The 21413-nt window shown below is 38.7% G+C and overlaps 2 protein-coding genes across 2 annotated transcripts in view; one reads left to right on the top strand and one right to left on the bottom strand.

Annotated features, from left to right (window-relative positions):
• RB1 (RB transcriptional corepressor 1) overlaps positions 1-21413 on the bottom strand; it is an 80014-nt gene that overhangs the window by 17980 nt on the left and 40621 nt on the right. The gene's annotated exons all lie outside the window — the stretch shown is intronic.
• On the top strand, positions 15005-16228 carry LPAR6 (lysophosphatidic acid receptor 6). The gene has a single exon (XM_009810027.2). It carries the CDS (start codon positions 15034-15036, stop codon positions 16054-16056), a length of 1023 nt encoding a protein of 340 aa, XP_009808329.1. The 5' UTR covers positions 15005-15033; the 3' UTR covers positions 16057-16228.

The raw sequence follows: 21413 nt of genomic DNA on the forward strand, positions 1-21413 counted from the left end.
GGTTATCACTTCACTCCCCCCCACTCCTCTTGAGGGGAATTTCACTGATCTACAGCATTAACTGGCTTCCTTAACTACAAACTGTAAATTTGTATAACCATACCAGAAACAATTCTAAAATTGGTATGTCAGCATTAGCTTTTCATAGATCTGAGACGGAAAAAAATATAACTAATATTATCAAACATATGAGTATTCCTTAGTAAATGATAGGAGTCAGAAGTATCTTACACTAAAACATATGGAGTATCCATGGAGTTACTCTAGGATCCTTAAAATAGACTAAAGAAACCTTAATACAATGCAATATATCTGCTTTAATTTTTTTCTAACACCAAAAGATGTAGCTGAGCTAGCAAAGAAGGGCAAAAACACTAAAAAGGGGCAAAAAACCCTAAACAATTTATGTAAGATGTAAGTGAGTATGTCTGTGTGGTAAACTATAGCTACAGCTATGGTCCCTTGGACCTGAGCAACATCTTCAAGCTTGAGCTAACATTTCCCCAAATTAGGCCAGTAATAGTTTTCAGAAAATAATGTAAGTCATGATATTCAATGCCTTTTCTCATGGGCACACACAAAAATCTTTTTTGAAGACTGATCAGCGGCAGCTAGCTCAGGCTCTGGAAAAACAAGCCAGAAGGCAGAACACTTCCCCCTTAGATATTTAGAGCAAAAGGATGCAGGAAATTACTGATTTATAGTGCTTTAAAACACTTTGTTTCCAGTTTACACCATAAGGTCAAGCCTAAATGCTTTTCTATGTAAATACAACAGCCTAATATACAATGTCTGATTACTGAATGTCGAGGACAACGGGTGGTCATTACTTAATATAAAACGAGCTACTTTAATTCACCTCGCCAGTTTGGGGGATAGTAGAAAGAATGGTTGGAAATAATGGCACGCTGTCATTCTGAATTATTTGACTAACAAATAACAGATACTTAGAGAGATGCAATATAGCCAGGTGACAGCACCATAAAATTTCTGTTGGCAACTTAACCTTCTCATTTTTAGCTTCCTTCAAGTTTGTCAAAAATTGGACTGAGCTATTTTCTTTTTCTTAGATGTCTGAATTATGTAAACTACCAGAGTAGAAAGTAAAGATAAGTGACTTTAGAGAAAACGTGTTTGTGGACAAAAACGCCTGAGCGCTGAAGTACAAAAGCAAGCTACATCCTGCTGATGCCCAGGAAAATGACACAAATTTGCGTTTAAAACTCAGCGCACTTCTATTTGGATGACTTCACAGGGATCTAGGAAAGCAATCTTAATCTTCTTCAAGTTTTAAAATCAACAGTTATAAAAAGACAAAGATCATGGGGTTTTCTTCTGAAATACCACATACCAGATCCCCCACTCCACATTTGAGTAGCACTGATGCAAAAACGTCTCTTCCTATGGGAGAGCCTTGTGCTACACATACATGCAGTGAAGGATCCATACTCAGCATCCAGTCTTCCCATCCGCAGCCCCTTTGCCCACCCCATTCTGGAACCTGAAGCCAGAACTGAGTTTGGAGGCTCCTTGCAAGACCCATGAGGGCAATCAGCTGCCTCAGAAGAAGGGCCTTGCAAAAGCCATGCTGGCCAAGAAGCACGGACCCAGTCAGGGACTCAAAAGCAAGGCTGCCCAGCTGAGACACGGGTGTGCGGGTCTTGGGTCTTCATAGCATAATGAGGAAGCCAACCCTCCTTTTAAAATGACAAAATTAAAAAAGTAACATATCCTAAAAGAATGTCAAAATTTTGAGAACACTTTTGATGGTTTGGGGGTTTTTTGGTGCTTAGATAGTCCTGTGTGTAGGGAGTAGATGTGTTTATGGAAATCAAGAAATTTGCATGGCCTCTGCTCTCTCCTTCCTCTGTGCAGCATTTGCTCCTTGACCACTTATCTTTCAGTTGTATTTCTACTGGCATATAATTAAAAACTGCAACACATACACAAAAGAATGTATGTGACTCTCCCTGGAGTAATAAATCAGTGACATTAGGCAATACATGAAGAGCACCTATCAACAAAGCAGTAAAACTGACTTAGTTGACAAGGTACATAAAATTACCAAATGATCAAAACCTATGTTTCCCTTGATCTCATTAAATTACAAATATCCTGCTGTTTCCACAAGAAAAATGTGAAATCCTTCAGTAACAAAGCACTTCTCTATTCAGGCTCTCTGAATTTTTATTGTGAGAAACTCTCGGTCATTTGTAAACAAAGTAAAAACAAAGTTTCAACGTTTCTGATTAAACCACTATGTTCTACATCCTATTTTGAGAAAATGAAAAGTCTTTTGCTCCTAGTTTTACTCCCTGAAATTTAGGAAAAGCTAAATTAGCTTCTAAAGATTTTTTTTTTTAATTCAGTTGGTCTTTTTGGAAGAAATTTCACTGAAACATATTCCCACAGAAACCTTACATTTCTCCAATATGTTTCCCAACAAAAAGCATTTCAAACTCTTTCTGTTAGTACTACAATCAGGTTGTGGTATCTCTTTTAACAAAACAGAAGCTCACTGATCAGTGTTTTAAAAGGCATCACTCTAATTTTAAAACTTGATCACGCCGTGAACTACCATTGTGCATGATTTAATTGAAATATTTGAACTCTGTTTTACTGAAGTTGCATACAACCGTGTCAAACTTGGTACTGTTTACTTTCTATAGCTTAAGCAAATGCGGGAATGTTGGCATGACTTGGAAGCTTTCCTCTCCCTAGAAGGAATTTTAAACTGCCAGGCTTATAGAAGCCCCCCAAAACATTTCCCTTTACTCTCAAAACTCCAGAGTGTATAAAGGTTGCACATTACATAGAGAATGATGCAATTTGAAGTCTGTTGAATTTTACAGCTTCTCCTGTAATTTGCACTAGAAAAACAAACCTGAACTGCAGCTTAGCTATTTCTCCTGAACCTACCTTTCACATACTTTCTACTTTGATCATTTCCTGCCATCAGCACACAGCACAATACTGGAGCTTAGCACGCTCGAACTGTATAAACGTGGAGTAAAACCTACCTCTCGCAGGCACGAAGACTTCAGCTACACCTACGGCCTTGAGCACAGCTAGCACAGCTATGGCAAAAACAACTAAAAGTGCATTTTGATTGACAGGTCTGTGCAGGAAGAACAGTGCAGATGCACAGCATGGTCAGATGGATTAAATAAACAGTTTCCAACCCCAGTTGTATAGATCTCCTAACACCTTTCTCCCTCCCACCAGAAACTGAAAACCACTTTTAAGAAAGGCTGAGCGTCAGGAACAAAGGGTTCATTTAAAAAAAAAAAAAAAACAATTTTATCAACTCTACTATAGAGGTGAGCTCTGAAAGGATTATCTTAAAAGTAGAACTCCTATGAAATTAAAAAGTCATAGCTACCATAGATTTCTGTTATATTTTAATAAGGAAAACCTGCCTGCCTCCAAAAATTTAGAGAATAAAAAGAGGACTTAAAAAAAGTTGACCTTGAAATTTCAACACATTGCTTCTGGTAAGGGAACAGACCATTTCCACACTGACTTAGGTATATACATGGAAGTTCTTCTCTGCATCTATACATTCCAGTGTTTTGCTATCTCAGAGGAAGATACACAAAGAACGCATGGAAATAGCTGTCAAATTTAAGGAGTTACTTTGTTTTGAATGCAATTTTACTCTGCTATCTTCACTGTCACTGTAGAGAAAATGCCCGTTTCTGCTTTTGGTTAGTGTGGTATTTGTTATGGGCAGCTCCACTGACTTCACTACAAATATACTGATATAAAACTCGCATAGAAACCAAAGCAAATATGCAAAGTATTACAGTCCAATGAGTGCCCACAAGTACAGCAAAACAGCAGACAAAAACCTTACATATAAACGTCCCTGTTTAAGAAAAGCTCATACAAGGCACCTCAACTCAGAGGCAAAAATCCATCAGCAGGAGTTCTGCTATGTAGACTTCTCTTATTTTTTTTTTTTTAAGGTATCTAACAAATTCCTCATTTGTCCTTCAGTGGGCATTTTCTATAGCTATTCTGAAGCACAGAAACCCATCACGAAGCCATAGCAAAAACAAGACAGGTTTTACCATTCACTTCCAATGAAATAAGAGGCTGCAAATTACGGCATTTCTGAAGTTAGACCCACAAATGACAATCTCAAAGAACCTGAACATACCTCTCTGCCACCTGACTCTATTCTGTCTGTTCTAACTGTAGGTGACAGGAGGTACCTGTAGCGTATTTGTTTGCGATTTTCTAACTCTCAAGATTGGTTGACATGAGTCTTTAGACTGTAACATGACAGGGAAAATTGGAAACCAATACCAATACTGAAGACAGTTTGCCCCAAGCATCCACCACCCTGAAGTCAGTAAGAAAACCTACAGCATCTTCAATGGAATCCAGATGGGATATTTGCCTTACAAAACTGTCATCCTTTATCACCCCTATTCATCTCAAATAGGAAAGCATGACTATACACAGTAGGTCTGTATGTATTACTGCTCATTTTTATCCTCCTTTGTGGAAAAAAAAAACATCAGGCATACATGGCTCTTTTTAGTTATGTCATAAATACCACTATTTCAATCCATTTCCATGAAAAGAAATTATAGGATAGCAGACCAGAAGCATAGCTCTCACTCTTGAGCTTAGCAGAGGCTTTTAAACCTCACACAGCCAACACTAAGTTAATGTATGGCCAAGAGTCAAAACAATAAAGATTTGAAAGCCTCAAAGTTAAACATTCTGCCACAACACTTACAGCACAGTTTCACAATTGGCTTAAATCAGTTTAAGTGAGCTGGTGCTTCTCGAAATTATTTATCTGCACTTCCTGCTTCACTCCTTGCTTTAACATTAGTACAGCTATGACTGTGGAAATTATGTATTTGTTAGGATTAGTTTTAAGCCAAATAGTTCTCCTTATTCAGCTCAGTGCATACATACACACAGCACAAGGGAAGAAGCAGAGACAGGGACCTGGAGGGACGGCAGTAGGATTGCTTCAAGCAACAGCCCACATTTAAACTGTTTAAGTCAATCATAAAAACCGTATCAGAACCCAATGAATTCAAGAAGTACAGAGTGAGTTAAGGTAATATTTGTAAGCAGAAGTAGAACCTTCGTGGTCTTTCCTAAATAACAGGTACCTAATCCGCTCACTCTTATCCCCTGCCCCCATACCAACCAAAATTTTCTTTTTTTCTTTCAAAGATGATGTAACTGATAACTACTGAAACTTAGAGCTAACGACTTTCAATACTACTGCTTCCACCTCAGATCTGAAGGATTTGTGTAGCCGTACGTTAACTTTTTCCACCTATACCAGTGAGCCACTAAACCGCCACAGACAGCAGCTGAGAAAGTTTGATGAAACCCAGAAACTTGAGTGAGGGGTGCGCAGGACAGTGTATGCTGCATGCCACTACCCGGATCTCACTAACACCACCGCTGGAAGAACCTGGAGGAGCCAAACCCCAATTGCATGGACAGCTCACTCAGAAGTGCAGGAGAAAGCTTCTGTTCTCCATGTAGTGCCTTTTTCTGAGGCTAAGCACCCTGTTTCAGAGGACTCACTCTCATATAGCAAAAGGATGAGAAATCTGTCATAAGGAGAGCACTTGCTCAGAGCGTGAGACGTGGGTTCCAGCCTCCCCTCTCCTGCCAGGGTCAAACCGACATCTCCCAGACAAATACCTTGCCCCTTCCAGGAAGATTATTAACACAGATCCAAGTGGAAACGGTACGTTTGTGACAAATGTTCCTTCAACCAACCTTCAGACCTCTGTAGAAGCTTAGCTGACAGAAAAATGGCTTTTCCTTTTCTAATGTACACTGTGTCTTTTGCATTTGAGAGACTCACTTGATTCCTTCCAAGATTTCAGCAGAAAATTTTAAAATACCACATGAGAAGCATGTCCATTGTCCCTCCTCCAAAGTTTTGACATTTCCTTTCTTACCTTCTAGGTATTAGCTGATTGTCACACTAGAAATACAACTGCTAAACGTGGTCGACAAGGTAATAAAGACGTTCATGAAGTCCTGAATTTGTTTCATAACACTTCAGGGTATGGGCTGGAAGGAAAGAGCAGTTGTGGGGGCGAAGTCACCTGAAGTACTTGTAATTGCTGTTTACCAATGATATGCTAAATAATCATTTAAGTGATCTTAGGATGCAGAATTTAAAGAGGTTATTTGCTGACTTACACATTTAGAAAGTAATAGTTCTTCACATTAATCAAGTCCAAGTTCTGCTTTTTGGCAGTAGTTCTCCCCTGACAAGCATTTTCATGTCAGCATTTATCTATACTAATTAGCTTACCAGCTTGAACAACTCTTATGAAACATTTTTTTTTGTCCCCCTAACTTCTTACATTCCAGTTTTGTGAAGGAAACCAAATTAATATCATAGGTTTTTCTTTAAACTACATGAATTCACATAAATCTTACTGAACGACTACGGTAAATTCTTTCAATAGCTTCATAATGTTACCCTTTACAAAAAAGAGAATAGGAACATGACTGTGGGCTTTGTGCTGTCTCTGACAAGTAGAGGTTAAAATCCTCTCGTACAAAGTCAGAGGCCTCCATTCGGCCAAAACTGCAAGAGGCTGCAAGCACTTGATGCAGTGGTTGCAAGTAATTTGGCATGAAAGTGAAATACATCCTCAAGAGCTATGCGGATGAACACCAGTTTGACATGGAACTGGCCTACCTCAATCCTGGCCAGAGAATACACGTTGGGCAAAAACTTAAACTAAAGATCTGAAAAATAAAATGTAATTGCCTTAGAACTGAACAGATTACAAACGTCTTTCTACAGTTCCGTTCTGACCCATTTCATCAGGTATGTTTGGAATAGCTTCCAAAATAATTCATGAAGCTTCTTCCATTTCCTTCCTATCACTCCTAGTATTCGCTCACTACAGCAGCTGCTCTTTTTTTTCTTTCATAAAACAGTAATGTTTTGCACTTGCAAAGTATTTTGAATAAGAATTTTTCGTCATGGAACATTTGGCAAATTTCTGCCAACTCCAGTTAAACTTCAAATTTCTAATCCTACAATTTAGAAAGTACAAGCTCGAGTAGAGCCAGAACTTGCCACACTGTTAGGGAAAGCCATTTAACTTATTTCCTGCATATAAGGGGGAGAGAAATTTCGGATACTGACATTATTTCAATCATGTTTGCAGAGTGATTGAATAAACACATATTTTTTTTAAAGTTCAAAAAAAATGCAAATTAGAGTTCAGGAATGCAGGTATTTTGTCATAATTAAGGCATTTCTCTTCCTACCTGACATTTTACAAAGTCCTTTCATCCTGTTTCTATCCATTGAAAATCATGTTCCTAAGACTGTTTACTAATCCCTTTTCCATTTTCCTTCCCTCTGAACAATGTCAATGTCCATTTTTCAAGCTTTTTATCTTTATCATCCTTTACTTTGCTTTTTAACCCATCCCTTTTAAACCACTCAATCCATAGATGAAAGCTGAAAAAGATTTCATGTTATCTAACCTCTACTAGCCTACTGTAAGGTCAACTAGACTTACTTATATGTCATAATCAGATGTCTAACATACACTTCTAATGCACGATGCCATGCTGCCTCTCTTCCAGGGAATACACTACAGTATATGCAAAGAAGTTTTCCTGAATTAATCTGTAAAGCGCAACTCTGAACATCACCTCAGGACGTACCTGGATACCTGTTAGAAACTGCCAACTCTCCATATCACTGTCCCTAACAAACATCTGTACAATGTCTACTACATATACTGTAGAGCCTCTGAGAAATACTGCGCTACACAGCAGCGGAACCATTTTCAATCGACTTCTAAGAGTTTCTTATCTTGCCAAGTGGGCTCATTAAATTACTCCAGAGACGGATTGGAAATGGTGATTTTGCTCTTCATGCAAAGTAATTTCTCCCTTAAAGTGAGACTATATAAAGGGTCAGAGATTTAAATCAGCAACCCCTAACACACATACACACACACACTGTTCCTAACTACAGAAAATGAAGAATTTAAAGTTGAAGCTGCAGGGAGGGGTAAGTAGGTGTGGCATTTCTTACCTGCTCTTGCTGCATATATTAGAGGGAGGTGGGGGCCACCATTTTAAATGTATCGGATAACAAATGGACATGCTGATAATATCTTATCCAGTTATTGCTTGCTCCCTCTGGATATCTTTGTAATCGCGTCCTCAGAGAAATTTACTTTGCACATCAAAATATGTGAGAATGTAAGCAAAAACTGCTGCTGGGACTTTCCATGAGTTACACAAAAATGCAACTCAAGAACCTTCATGCAAGTATTTATCAGTCATCCGTTAGTGGCCTAAAACACTGCTGTAACTGCTCAGGTGTATTTACAATGCAAACAACCAATCTGCATATTCCATGATACCATTCACGTAATTCCAGGTAAGCCTAACACGTTCATCAGCATTAACTGGACCTTTGAGATAGCAAAGCTTCTTTTACCATTAGACACTGCACATTTCTATTAGCGCTATCACAAAAATCACTTTCAAACTTGCAGTATTGTGCTTTAAAAAATTTTCAATCTCTGTCTCAACTATTGTGGTCAATAAACCAAATAATGTCAAGAACAAGCTCTAAAATGTAAGCAGAGGGTACATACAATATTTTCTGAAATGAAGTATTCTACAAGTACCTTCAGAACTTGTATGGCAAACTCCAGGACATAGTTCTGCACTTTTCTCCATTTGAGAAACTTTTCCCAAAACCTTCCTCCAAAAAACTTTTATGCAAAATCAATATGGAACAAGGAAAAGAATGTCAAATTAGTAGTATTTTTAAAGATTCTCCCATTTTCTCATTCTCTTAAGAAGTTCCCCCATAAGTTATTTAGAAAACCTCAAGTAGACTTGTAAGTATTCTGAAGGATTATGTTATGCTAAGGGATACTGCAATGACTGAACACAGTCCCAACAGTAGCACTTTAGATCCAAATTCCACTTCAAAGGAGAGGGTTCCAGCTAGGAAAGCAACAGAAGATACTTATTTGCCTCTTAGTTGCTTAAAAATTATTAATCAACACATGTTGGTTTTCCTTTCTGCCTGTATCTGCTTTGACATAGTATTCCTTAAGTAAAAACATGTTCTCTGTAGTCCACTTCTCTTTATAATACTAGGTATATAAAGGACAGTATAGGAAACAGCAAGGAAGGGACTTCATATAACTAATGGAAGTGGCTCAAAGAAACTGCTTACTCACACATGGACATACAACAAATACTGTGAAGAAGTGTTTCAGAACTAGAATTTGACTACAAGTGGCATTTCTTAAAGTATGATTGTCATATTCACTGCACATATTTTTAAGAACAAAGAACCAAAGCAATCCGTTGTTCTCAAGTTATTTAGAGAGATTGCAACAACACAATACCTTTGCTATACCTATATTTGGGTTTGAAAAGCCTTCCTCTCCGTGAATCCAAGAGTGGAGGGGAAAAAAAGGAGTCTAGCAGCCTGAATTTATACAAAAGGAGAGAAATCGTTTCCTCTTTCTGCAAGCAGGAGAGGAGCAGTTGTATTCCTTATAAAGGAAATCGAAACAATTCTAAAAAGAAAAGGAGAAGTGTTTCAAATGCACAGGAACGAAGAACTCTCATTTTATTCTGAGCTTCCTTTTCCCTTTTTAAGCAATTACGCACATAGAGAAATTATTTTAACTTAGAGAAACTAATAGACCCACAGCCCAAATACTTTAGCTTCTCTTGCCTTTTTTTTTTTAAATATTTGAAAGATTTTTGGCAGCTATGTACTAGAACATAGCTAGTAAAACAAAGACTAATCAGGAAAACTGGTTCTAGAAGGTCAGTCAAACTTTCAGTGGAAAACATCTACAGTTTTCTTTTAACTTTTATTTGTAATTTGTATGTGTAGTTTCATTTGCATTAAGCTAACAAGTTTCCTGATATGGAGGAGTCTTTAACTGGCTATGCAATAGTCATGCAGGATTAGTCTGTTCACTGTCAGTCTTATAATGCTCATTTGAAGACTTACCTACTACACTGGAAAATTTTTAAGGGGGGGAAAAAAAGGGGAATTTTCAGTGCGCTAACTACTTCACTCTGTCTCCATAGGTGGACACCACCATTGCATTTTAAGAAGGCAGTAAGCCACTTACCAGAAGCAGTCTTACAGCAGCTTATGAGTGCCTGAGCAGGCAGCTCCTGGAAGGTAGCTGAGAAGATCAAATTTCCCAGCCCTGCTTTCTCTGTACCTACCTCCCCATAGATTTATGGAGTTGGATCAAGTGAAGTCTTTTAATAGATCCTTTTGCTTGGCAGGAATCTAATCTAAAAATACAAAACTTTAATCTTCCTACATTTTTATCGCATTCACTAGCCACTGTAATTATCTCAATACTGTATTTAATAATGGATTCTCCATCCAAGGACTCCAAACTATATTTACAATTAAGATGGCCTCACATCCCAGTGAGGAAGTGAACGAGCTCTTACACGGAGAAAAGCTAAAGCACAAAGTCATAGAAAACTCCACCAGGCCTGGAACAGAAAATCTGCGGCACAGCCAGAAACAGACTTCCTGGCTCCCACCCTATATCTCAACCATAATAAATTCCTTCCTGGACATACACACACTCAAAGAGAAACTCCAGTAAATAGACTAAAAGTGCTAAAACCCATGAAAATGATTGGATAAATAACAACACTTAGGGCAAAGAACATACTGTCCTGCCAGGGGTTGTCTTCACTGCAACAGATAGCACAAGTCCTTTTGCATAAGTTTGCTTAACCAAAGTGAGAACAAACACCTGTACCATGATACAGTCACGCCTCTAAAAGCAGTAACATTAGTTATAGAATAATGGAGTTACATACAGCGTTTTGTGCATCTCTGACAACCTTCATTTAACAGCGCATACTCTGGCTTTGGAAGCACTGTAAGAATTTATTGTAACCCTATTAATGTTGAAGTTGTTTTTATCTAGAGTAAGAGCTTTTAGTAGTAGCATCAGCATCAGACTAAATACGGTTCACAAGACAAATTCAAAATTCATTTCACCTTTGACTGCAACTGCTGTTTGATTCCAGCACTGAAAACTAGACTAACACCAGAGGAACACGCAACAGTGGCCAAAACAACTCCGAAAGCTTGGAAAGCCTCCCAATGCTTGTTTATTTTCAATGAAATATTTCTTTACCACTCAGCTTGGACTTCTGAATTTAAGGGATCTCATTGTCCTAAATGAGAGCAAGTCTCCAACTCTATGACATCCAGGGGTAGGAGGAAGCAGCAGTTGGTGGTGGTAGTGTCCTACAGCCACTCTACTAGCACACTGCTAGGGTTATAAGGACTTCTCCTTCTGCCCCTCTGTTCAATGCTGGAATAGGTTTGCCACACAAATCCAAGATCACTCAAGGCTGTAAAGAGTCCTAGATATCTAAACTCAACCATCTCATCAGCTCTTAGCTTTAAGGAGCCCACACTCAGTCTACCTTCGGTGCCTCTTCAAGAGCCACAGGAAGCCTGTTGATGGAAATGCAGCCTTCGCTCATCTCGCACCAGCAACAAATGACAGGTCCTAACTCATTCCCGTTTCTGATGCAGACAGACTTACATACGCATCTCCCCGCAGTGGCAGCATCGTTTCCTTTGGAGGAAAAACAAAAACCCCAGCATACAGGGCCCTCCCTGCAGCTGCTTCCTCCTGCCTCCCCATCCCAAAGGAAAATTTGCCTGTGGTGAAGGAGCATAAGCAAGGTCATTACCATGTCAATTCTTCCTCCATAATAACTGATAAACTTTTTTTTTTTATTATTTTTTAAAGCATTGGGCCTTACTGAAGGCTTTTTCAAATGTGACAGCACAGAGCCCAACATCTTGAAATGTTATCCAACAAAAGGAAAGTGCACGATGAAGCTTCCTCCCAGCTCACACTGGAACCCGGCCAGAAGGGAGGCTGCTCTTGACTCCCGCGGCTCGCGGTGCACTAACGCAGGTTCTTCAGCTCGGAGAAGCTCACACAAATGAAAACACTGCTTGATAACAAGCAGCTACATCTAATTTAAGAAAAGGGGTATGCAATTCACCTTTGCCATTCAGACTTTTAACACTAAAATGATTCGGACTGCCTGCTCAGTAATACACCTCCTCACTGAAAAGCGATACGAAGTAAAAGCCTGTCTACTTAAGGTTTTCAAATTTTCTTCTGCAGGTGGAGAAACTCTGCAGCTGAACGCTATTTCTGGAAGCGTACAAATATCACTTAGTTCTTCAGTTACTGTAAGGTGCACATACTGTTCTGCCCAGAAAGGTGCAGGAGGAAGAGAAAGTCCCAAAGACAGCAGAAGCATATACCCAAGCCCCTAAAACACAGCTCTGACTAGTGCCCACATTCGCAACAGGAGCAATAACATGGGCCGCAGCAAGGCAGGGGCTCTGACGGACAAATGGAAGGCTGAGGATGCACTTTCATGATTGCTATGAAACACATTTACCATGGTAAAACGGACAGTGCTCCTGGTCAGACATGCACACCCTTTCTCTGTGTACCCACACCTTTACCCAAATAGAAAATCAAGTACTCATGAGTAAAAGACCCCTACTCACTTCCATTAATTTCTCTCTCTAAACATGAAATATTGCTTGAGGTTTTGACATGTGATGTCAAATTTCTGTACGTCAGGGATTTTCATTCCAGTAACTGAGCTTGCCCCACACAGTTTTCCTGTGCAAACAAAGCCAGAGCAGGAAAACTGAGCTCAGAGCTCCCAAGGCCCAGTGCAGAACTCGGGGACTCTTGCAGGAAAACTCCCCTTTCACCGGTCAAGGCTGTTGGGAATAGAAACAAAATTTAAGCACATGTGACAACTGCTTCGGTGAGGAAAGCCAGGTAAGGCAACTTTATGCTAAGGTACAAGTTAAGTTGGACACACAAGACACTCTGCCAGGCTCACATTTTCATTTCTTGCTGACTTAGAAGTAGAAAATGAGCTACGCTTTACGGTTAAGTATGAATTTCAAAAATAGTCAGAAAGGTTTCTTGTGGTTTTAGCCTACTGAAATGAAACTGCTTGATTTTACCTCGAAATCAAGGTGAAAGAGTTTCACAGAAGAAACTTATCAAGAAAACTTGAAATAAGCAAGAGCCAGTTTTGCATGTTTCCGAATTTTGTCTGACATACCTTACACTAAGAAACTACTCCAAAACCCTGTGAAGTGCTATTACTTATTCTCTTTTACACCAGACTAGAAAGTTTTTGCCCAGAGCCTTGCTTAGGTACAACTGATTAAAATCTAGTTCAAAAGAACCATGCCACCCAGCCAGATATGAAGAGATTTGTTATTCTAAGACTTAGAAATAGACTGGTTTTGATGCCAGAAGTGAGTCTATCCAAGCTGTTGTTAAATAAATGAGTCTGTCTAAACTGAGATTTATCTCATATCTTCCCCTAAAGGCAGTAAGAGCTGCTTTTTTTGTATTTACTTAACGATTTAATTAGTTACAACATGTTTTCGTTTCATTAATCAGTGACTAATGGGACTACTTTGTGCATGTGCGATAACTGGCCCCCTTTAAATTATCAGAAACAATTGCATAGCGCAGTATTTATTTTGGTATATTAATTCTGTGCTTACATATTGAAGAAAATGCTTTTTGTACCACAAAATTTAAAAAAAAATTGAAGCATTTTTTTGCAAGAAGAACCACCTTTCTGATTAGAACTAGAGCTTGGGATATGCTTTTGAATACGGAACCAGTTAAAAATTTCTCCTCCCACTGCAACACATCTCAGTCCTGGGAACATCCAAGAGCAACCCACAGGTTCATAATCTTTATGCCTCTCTCTTTCAGTAATTATTTGGTGAAATCATTTAATCACCTATCCATGTTACTTTGTCCCTCTTGAGGTTTGTACTGGTGTATTGAGGGAATTAAGATAGAACTACTCAGCTGATTTCTGGTGATTGATGCATTATCTATCACAAGCAAAGATATCTATTAAAAAATGTAACATTAGTTCAATCCTACATAACATACAAGATCCCACAATTACTACTATCGCCAAAGAAAAATGGGAATTTTAAGGCGCAAGAGTTATTCAGACACTGAAAAGTCTCCTCATAACTGAAGAAAAAGATTTTGCGATGAGGCTTTCGGACTCCAGCAACACTGACAAAACACCTTCAGGGAGTACGGAAAGAGTTAACAGGAGGCTGCAGCTGCAGCTCTCTGCTGGTGACCATTTGCACGCCTGCAAGGTACAGTCCCAGCAGACACATTATCAGATTAGGGGAAGGCAAACAAACTGAATTGAAACCATTCTTCAGCGAGTCCCGACCTCTTCTTCCTGTGATGTCATGCTACAAATTGCCTGAGCTCTCTTCTCTCCTCTCCAGAAGAAGCCGGGCCGTCGAGAGGCTGCCGGTGCGCAGGACACGGAGGGCTGCGCTCTGCAGGAACAAACACGCTCTGGAATTTCGTTTCTGCCCTCGCAAGCAGCTTGCTTCCCACCCAGTGGGGCGAGCGAGCGAGCGCTCCGAGGAGCCGAGAAGCTCGTTTTACAGAAAGGAAGCTGGGAGAGAAATGCAAGTGCCGACACTTCGCGGCGTCCAGGGAACGGTTTTCTAAAGCACACGTCCCCGGTCAGTTCAGATGGACGAGACTTCGCCATCACGATCTGCAGCCACGAATAAGGCAGAAAGTTCTACGACGGCTTCATCCAATCGAGGGGGAAAATGGAACTAAGGAAGCATCGGGATGACCTCATCTGCCACAAATGATATGCTTTTTGCCTGTTAAAGACTGGCTATGTGATTGCAAATAGCACTTGGAAGAGAAGAGTGACCTCCTGGTGATTACTGCTGGAGATGTACTCCCCTGCTACAGAGCTTGTGTTTCTTCTCTGAAGCTTTACCATGCAACAAACTTACCAAGGCACCCACTTCAAGTACCTCTGCAAGTCTTTCTGAAATTCAAAAAGTTGCGATAAAAAATACCAGAGAAACCTCCAAATCACAGGAATTCTAAAGATACCATTATAATGGTAAGCTCTAACTGCTCCACTGAGGACTCCTTTAAATATACCTTATACGGGTGTATCTTTAGTATGGTGTTTGTTCTGGGCCTCATAGCAAACTGCGTTGCTATCTACATTTTTATTTGCACATTAAAAGTGCGAAACGAGACTACAACTTACATGCTGAATTTAGCAATATCGGATCTGCTTTTTGTGTTTACATTACCCTTCAGGATTTATTACTTTGTAGCGAGAAACTGGCTGTTTGGAGACATTCTTTGCAAGATTTCTGTCACCCTTTTTTACACAAATATGTATGGGAGCATTTTATTTCTGACTTGCATAAGCGTAGATCGCTTTTTAGCTATAGTACACCCCTTTCGATCTAAGACTCTCCGAACCAAAAGGAATGCAAAAATTGTCTGCGCTGCAGTATGGATAACCGTGTTAGCCGGCAGCACACCGGCAAGCTTTTTCCAGTCTACAAACCTCCGTAATAACACTGAACAAAGAACGTGTTTTGAAAACTTTTCCGAGGACACATGGAAAACCTACCTATCCCGGATTGTTATCTTCATCGAAATAGTTGGGTTTTTCATTCCACTCATCTTGAACGTGACCTGCTCTACTATGGTCTTACGGACTTTGAATAAACCGCTTACATTAAGTCGGAATAAATTAAGCAAGGAAAAGGTACTCAAAATGATTTTTGTCCATTTGGTGATATTCTGCTTCTGCTTTGTGCCTTATAATGTTACCTTAATACTTTACTCTCTTATGAGAACACAGACATGGATTAATTGTTCAGTGGTAACCGCAGTGAGGACTATGTACCCCGTCACTCTGTGCATCGCCGTTTCAAACTGCTGTTTTGACCCTATAGTCTATTACTTTACATCGGATACAATTCAAAATTCGATAAAAAAGAACCGGTCCACTAGACCACGGGACTTCAGATTCTCCGAAAGGCCAGTTTCAGAAAACTTCATTCAACACAGCCTTCAGACCATAAAAATGAAAATATTTGACAGTGACTCGACAATATAAACTGTATTAAAAGACTACTGGGACTAAACTGGAATTAGAAGCCTGCACATTTACTCAGCTGTGGAAATATATTCTGATATGTAAATGTTATGCTTCCTTCACATCAGAAAGTTTATGATAAGGCTGTAAAAGTGTTTAGCATAATAGTACACAGAAAAAGTATTTTAAGAATTTATGTCAAATGTCTGTTCTGACAGGTTGTATGTTAGAAATTAACTTTTGGTTTCTGATTAGGTTGACCAAAGTCCAAAGACTGTCTGTCAAGTCAAATACAAATGAAAGAGTAGGTAGGTTTTTTTCTGAAATTAAAGCAATTGCTCATTTTTAATAATGGTATCAGTTTCCAAGTTACTGAGCATGGGGGTGAAAATACCTGGTTTACACGGCAGGATCCAGTTGCTGAGGAAAACAGCACCATATTGATCACATCACTTCAGCTACTGTGCCTGCTCTGTTGTTTCCTCTTCTCTATCTGAATCCTCCCTCCTGTCTTTCTCCCTGCACCTTCCTTCTTAGGGACCATTACGTTCATAGGAGGTTTCAATCAATGGGCTACAAGAACTTCGTTTCTCCCACGTTTATCTGATAAAATATATGCTCTCTCCACAAGCCTGGCCCCCATAAAGCAATTAAATCTTCTGGTAGTTTAGGGCATCTGGAAACAACTCAGACAAACTGGTTTTTCTTCTCATCTCTGTCTCAGATGTCTGTGTAATTATAAGAAAATAACCTCTGATGACTGAAGTTAGTGCTTTAGGTACAGTATCACTTTAATAAACTCTTTTGTGAGAAGTTCTTCAACTCAACATGAAGTTTGAGCAAAATAACATCCTCCAAATAAGGTAATTCAATCTCAAAGTAGTAGTTTCTCAGAAAAACATGACCTTTGCTAACTAGAAATGAGCATGTGCGTCAACCTAAATATTTCTTCTAGGAAACTATTTGGTGTCCCATAAAGAAATTCAAGACTCAGTAATTTTTAGAGTGAAACTTCCTCTCAATCTTTTGTGTCCTAGAAACATTTTTAAAATGAGCATTTAAAATTTCAAATGCTATTTTCTTGCAAACTTTATAAAGTATAAAAATAAATTACTTCAGGCTACGTGCTGGCAAAATTAATCGAGACACTTTGAAAAGTCAAAGCCATGTAAAAGTAGAACTCTACAAATATTACTGTTACAAACAGGAATACATAGACAAGAGTGCTTTAAAACATTCTATGTATGTTTCCCAGCTATTAGAACATTGTGTACATTTTCCTCAAAATTAATTTAACATTGCTGTAAAATTAAATAAATATTTAGAAGTACGTAGTAAGTGTTTGTTTCTCCTACCCCAAAACAATGGAGTCAAGAATAAGAACTGAATTAAAATTAATTTGCACTTTAGATTTAGGGTAGTCAGTTGCAACATAGATATAGCATAGTGACATTTTTACTTCAGGGCAGTATATGGAAGCGCAAATCAGTGTTGGAGAAAATGCACATTGAGCTGTCAGAGTATATGATATGTTATCTGGTTGAGTTTACTTACTTTAGTTTGCAAAGCTTTTGCTTAATTGTTGTAAATCAACTGTACATTGCCACTACTACTGGAAAACTGAGTTACTCAAAGACTGCTAGAAGCTAATCCCAATTGAATTTTAAATTTAACAGCATTTTAAATCTTTATCCACACATCTTACGAAAGGAAAACTCAAGTAGTATGAGTTTAAGCTACAAAGATAGCATAGATATAAATGTCTGCATAACATCTGAAAATAGGCAGCTATCTTAGTTGGGAATCCTAAACTCTTCGGATTCATATTTGACTTCAGAAAAATGCACAAAACCCCCAGCATGAGTAGAAATTCCATACATATTCCATACGCCACTAACAAATCCAAAGTCACTGACAAATCCAAAGTTCAAAAGCCAGATATGCATCTCTAATGTCTCAATACACCTCTCTCTGAAGAGCCTGTTTAATATTAGACTCCCTCCAAAGACTTTGGGACTAAAGCCCTTAATGTCACTGCTGGGCTATGTTTCTAGGCTACTATTCTCCCTGAGTTTGGCAAAGCTGTTACTTGGTTGAGTGACAACTTGTTCAGCAACACCTCTGCATTACAGCAGCAAACACCCTGGAGCCTCACCCTGGTAAAGAGAAGCTGCTCTTTCTGAGATTACGAAACTGGAAAAAAAAAAAAAAATACTGACTTAAAAGCAGAACAAGCAGATAAAGCCGCATATATGAGTACTCCTCTTTAAACCAGACTTTCCTTGGTGTATTAGCTCCAAGAGCCTGGGGAAGCATGAAGAAGTTCTGCCTTGCACTCACTCTCCAGGGTAGTAGCTTCTGCTTTTTGCGATAGCATAGTGCAACACAGTACAATAGCTTTCTGAGCAGTTTTACCAGCTTGCTACCTCAAAATTGTTTGAGGAAGCTTTATATTTTTCATTATTAAACATACTTCACTCTTTCCACAGGGGAAAAAAGCCCAACCAACCAACAAAAAACCAAAAAAAGAACAGAGTCAAAAAAGCAACATCTGTAATTTAAAGAATCTGACCATTACTTGAGAAATTCCTGATCTGACTGATTCAGAAGACGGGGAGTGAACCTGTACCTCCCAGAAGAAGCTGATATAAAGTCAAGCTACCAGCTATTCAGGACTGGACAAGGTTTCCTCCACCTTTTCTGGTTCTGCAACAAGATTATCCTGGAGAGCTGTGGATGGAGCAATGTTTTCACTGGTACATTCCTGAACAGCCTCACTCCTTCCCTCTGCTCCTGCCTTTGATATCAACTCTTCTGTCTCTCTGGTAAGAGCTTATGCCAAAATTTAAATCTAGATGAGGAGTTATGCTCTTAAATCATGCCTAGGCATCTTAAATAAAAATGGCTTATATTGTCAGAGCTCCTGAGCATCTGAATGTGTTGCATGCAATACTTCCTAAAAGTACATTATTTTTACTCATATGCTATGCAAGGGGGGTTAGGAGTTGAGCTTTAGGATCAAAACTTACAAATTTGTTCTTTGTATCCTGGTTTCTTCATCTACAGCGTGCAGATACTGCACACCTACCATAAAAATAAAAGCGGTGAAAATTTAGTTGATTCTAAGCATTTTTTTTTAATCTAAACCAAGGTAGGCAACCATTGATAACTAGATAATTAAACCAGCAGTTTCAAAAGACAAGGAAAAAGAAACAAACTTTCTATCAACACCTCTGATTTACCTCAACATACCATTACTTCAAAAGCAAAAGATTTCCCATTTTATACTTTTTATATTCAGCTTCAAATTTTAATTTCCAGCTTTCTCAGGAACAGAATATAGTAAAAATTTGTTTCACTCAGTATACATGTCTTTGACATTTAAAGAAGTACCAATGCCAAGTCAAATACTTCTTTATATTTTTCATCTAGAAGTGCTTAAAAAAACCCATAGATGATGCTTCCGGCAGGTAAGAAATCCTTAACTGGAATCAACCTTCAAACTTTTATTTCTTAAGAAAGTAACCTCAGTCATAGAAATGCAAAGATTGAAAAGGAGCTCATGAGATCAAGTAGAAGATACAAACGGCTGTACTGTATCAGACCCCAAACACTCAGCTAATCTACAATCCTGCCTCCAACAGCGGCCAAGGCTGGATGCCTGGGGAAGAAGATAACAGTAGGAGAGGCATACAAGGCTTTCTCTCCTCCAAGTGCTGTCCCACTTCACCAGTTGTATCTCAGGACTTTCTGGGTCAGATGTGTTTGTGTGTTCAGCAACACTAAATTTTCTTCTTCTGTGAGCTTGTCCTGTCTCCCTTTGAACTCGCGTAAACTTTTTAACACCCACAACGTTCTGCAGTAAAATGTTCACATTTTGTGTGTGTGTGGAGAGGGAACAAAACTAAAAAAACCAAACCTCCTTTTGTTTCAAATCCACTAGTTTCATTACTGCCTCCTAATTTCTTTTGGAAGAGGCAAGGAGCACTTGATTGCCATTCAGCCTTTCCATATCACTCCTGATTATACAGTCTTCCGTCATCTCTAGGAAATGAGAAAGTGATTTTCATTTTTAATTTCAACCAGCATCATCGCCAGAGATTTTTCAGAATTACGTAAAGAACTCCACTACAATTACAGTGAACCCGGTGAGGTTCACTGAGACTGATGATTTTGAAAAGCCCGCTTGAGCGTATTATGCCCTAGCATTATTTACTCTTCCAAGTTATTTTCTAGGAATTTTATCAATTAAGAGCAATTTGTTCATACTTCTCCAGCAGTAAATGTAATATTATAAGGTTTCTGCGCTTGGGCAGACCTGTAAATCCTGACAGGTTCCCTTTTTTGCTAGACTATTATCATTTACACCTCAGGGTTACTGGCATTTCAGCATCAGTGACAAAATGAAAGAGGATACATTTCAAAAGCTAAGGCAAAATGTAAATCAGAATGATTCTAAATCTAGAAGTTGTAAATGCCTGGACTGCATTTGTTATCCAATTATCAGTGTGCTGAAAAAATTTTATAAATACAACTGACAATCACTGAATTAGCGTGTTTTCAGAATGTACTCAACAGAGCTCATTTAAGATGAATGCAAATTCAGAAAGCCACACTTGCGCAGTCTAATACTTCTGCAAGAAGTTGGATGGAGAAGTTTGTTCTAATCCTCTAATTCTGCTTTGACACTGAAGCAATCTGTAGTCTTTCACATTTATCACCTCCCCCCCATCCAGTTCCTGTTATACAACTGCTTATAAAACAAGCCCAGTTTTTCCCCGTAAGAAAACTGAACTTATCACAAAATTAAAACAAACAAAAAGAATCCTGCACACATCATCTGGTCTTCTATAAAACCTACCATTCTGTTGGAAAACTAAAAATTCCAGAACTGAGATTTCAGATTTAAAATTATTTTTTCTATTTAACAAGCAGCCTGTCCACTCTAGTTATAACAAAACTAAAAGCTGTCCTGCACTAAGAAGTGGTAAATTTTCTACAGTTTAAATGTGAGAATCAAACCACAAGCAACAAAAAAGGAAGGCGTCTAATAAGAAGTTCCTATCTTATTATGAAGAGATAAAAGAATACTTTTCCACACACATAGCTTTAAGATTTGCCCTAACTCCACCTTTTTTAAACAGTGAGTTGCTGCCTTAAAGAAAAAAAATTCTTAAATAACAATGCTAGTAACAGGAAGCACCCGAAATTAATGCTGTTATCTGGGGAATAATATTAAGTCTATCTCACATGAAAACAACTGTGGCTATGTTAACTCTTCTGCTTTTCAGATGAATTCTACAAAAATTGCTGCTTTATGAAAGGAAGTAAATTGTACACATTAGTTGGAAGTCTTCACCTTTCTGTAAAATTATGCA

This window comes from Gavia stellata, chromosome 1, assembly GCF_030936135.1.
Source record: "Gavia stellata isolate bGavSte3 chromosome 1, bGavSte3.hap2, whole genome shotgun sequence".
Classification (NCBI taxonomy): Eukaryota; Metazoa; Chordata; class Aves; order Gaviiformes; family Gaviidae; genus Gavia; species Gavia stellata.

Excerpts from the sequence above, each read along its gene's own strand:
- LPAR6 (XM_009810027.2), top strand. The coding sequence starts at position 15,034 with ATGGTAAGCTCTAACTGCTCCACTGAGGACTCCTTTAAATATACCTTA.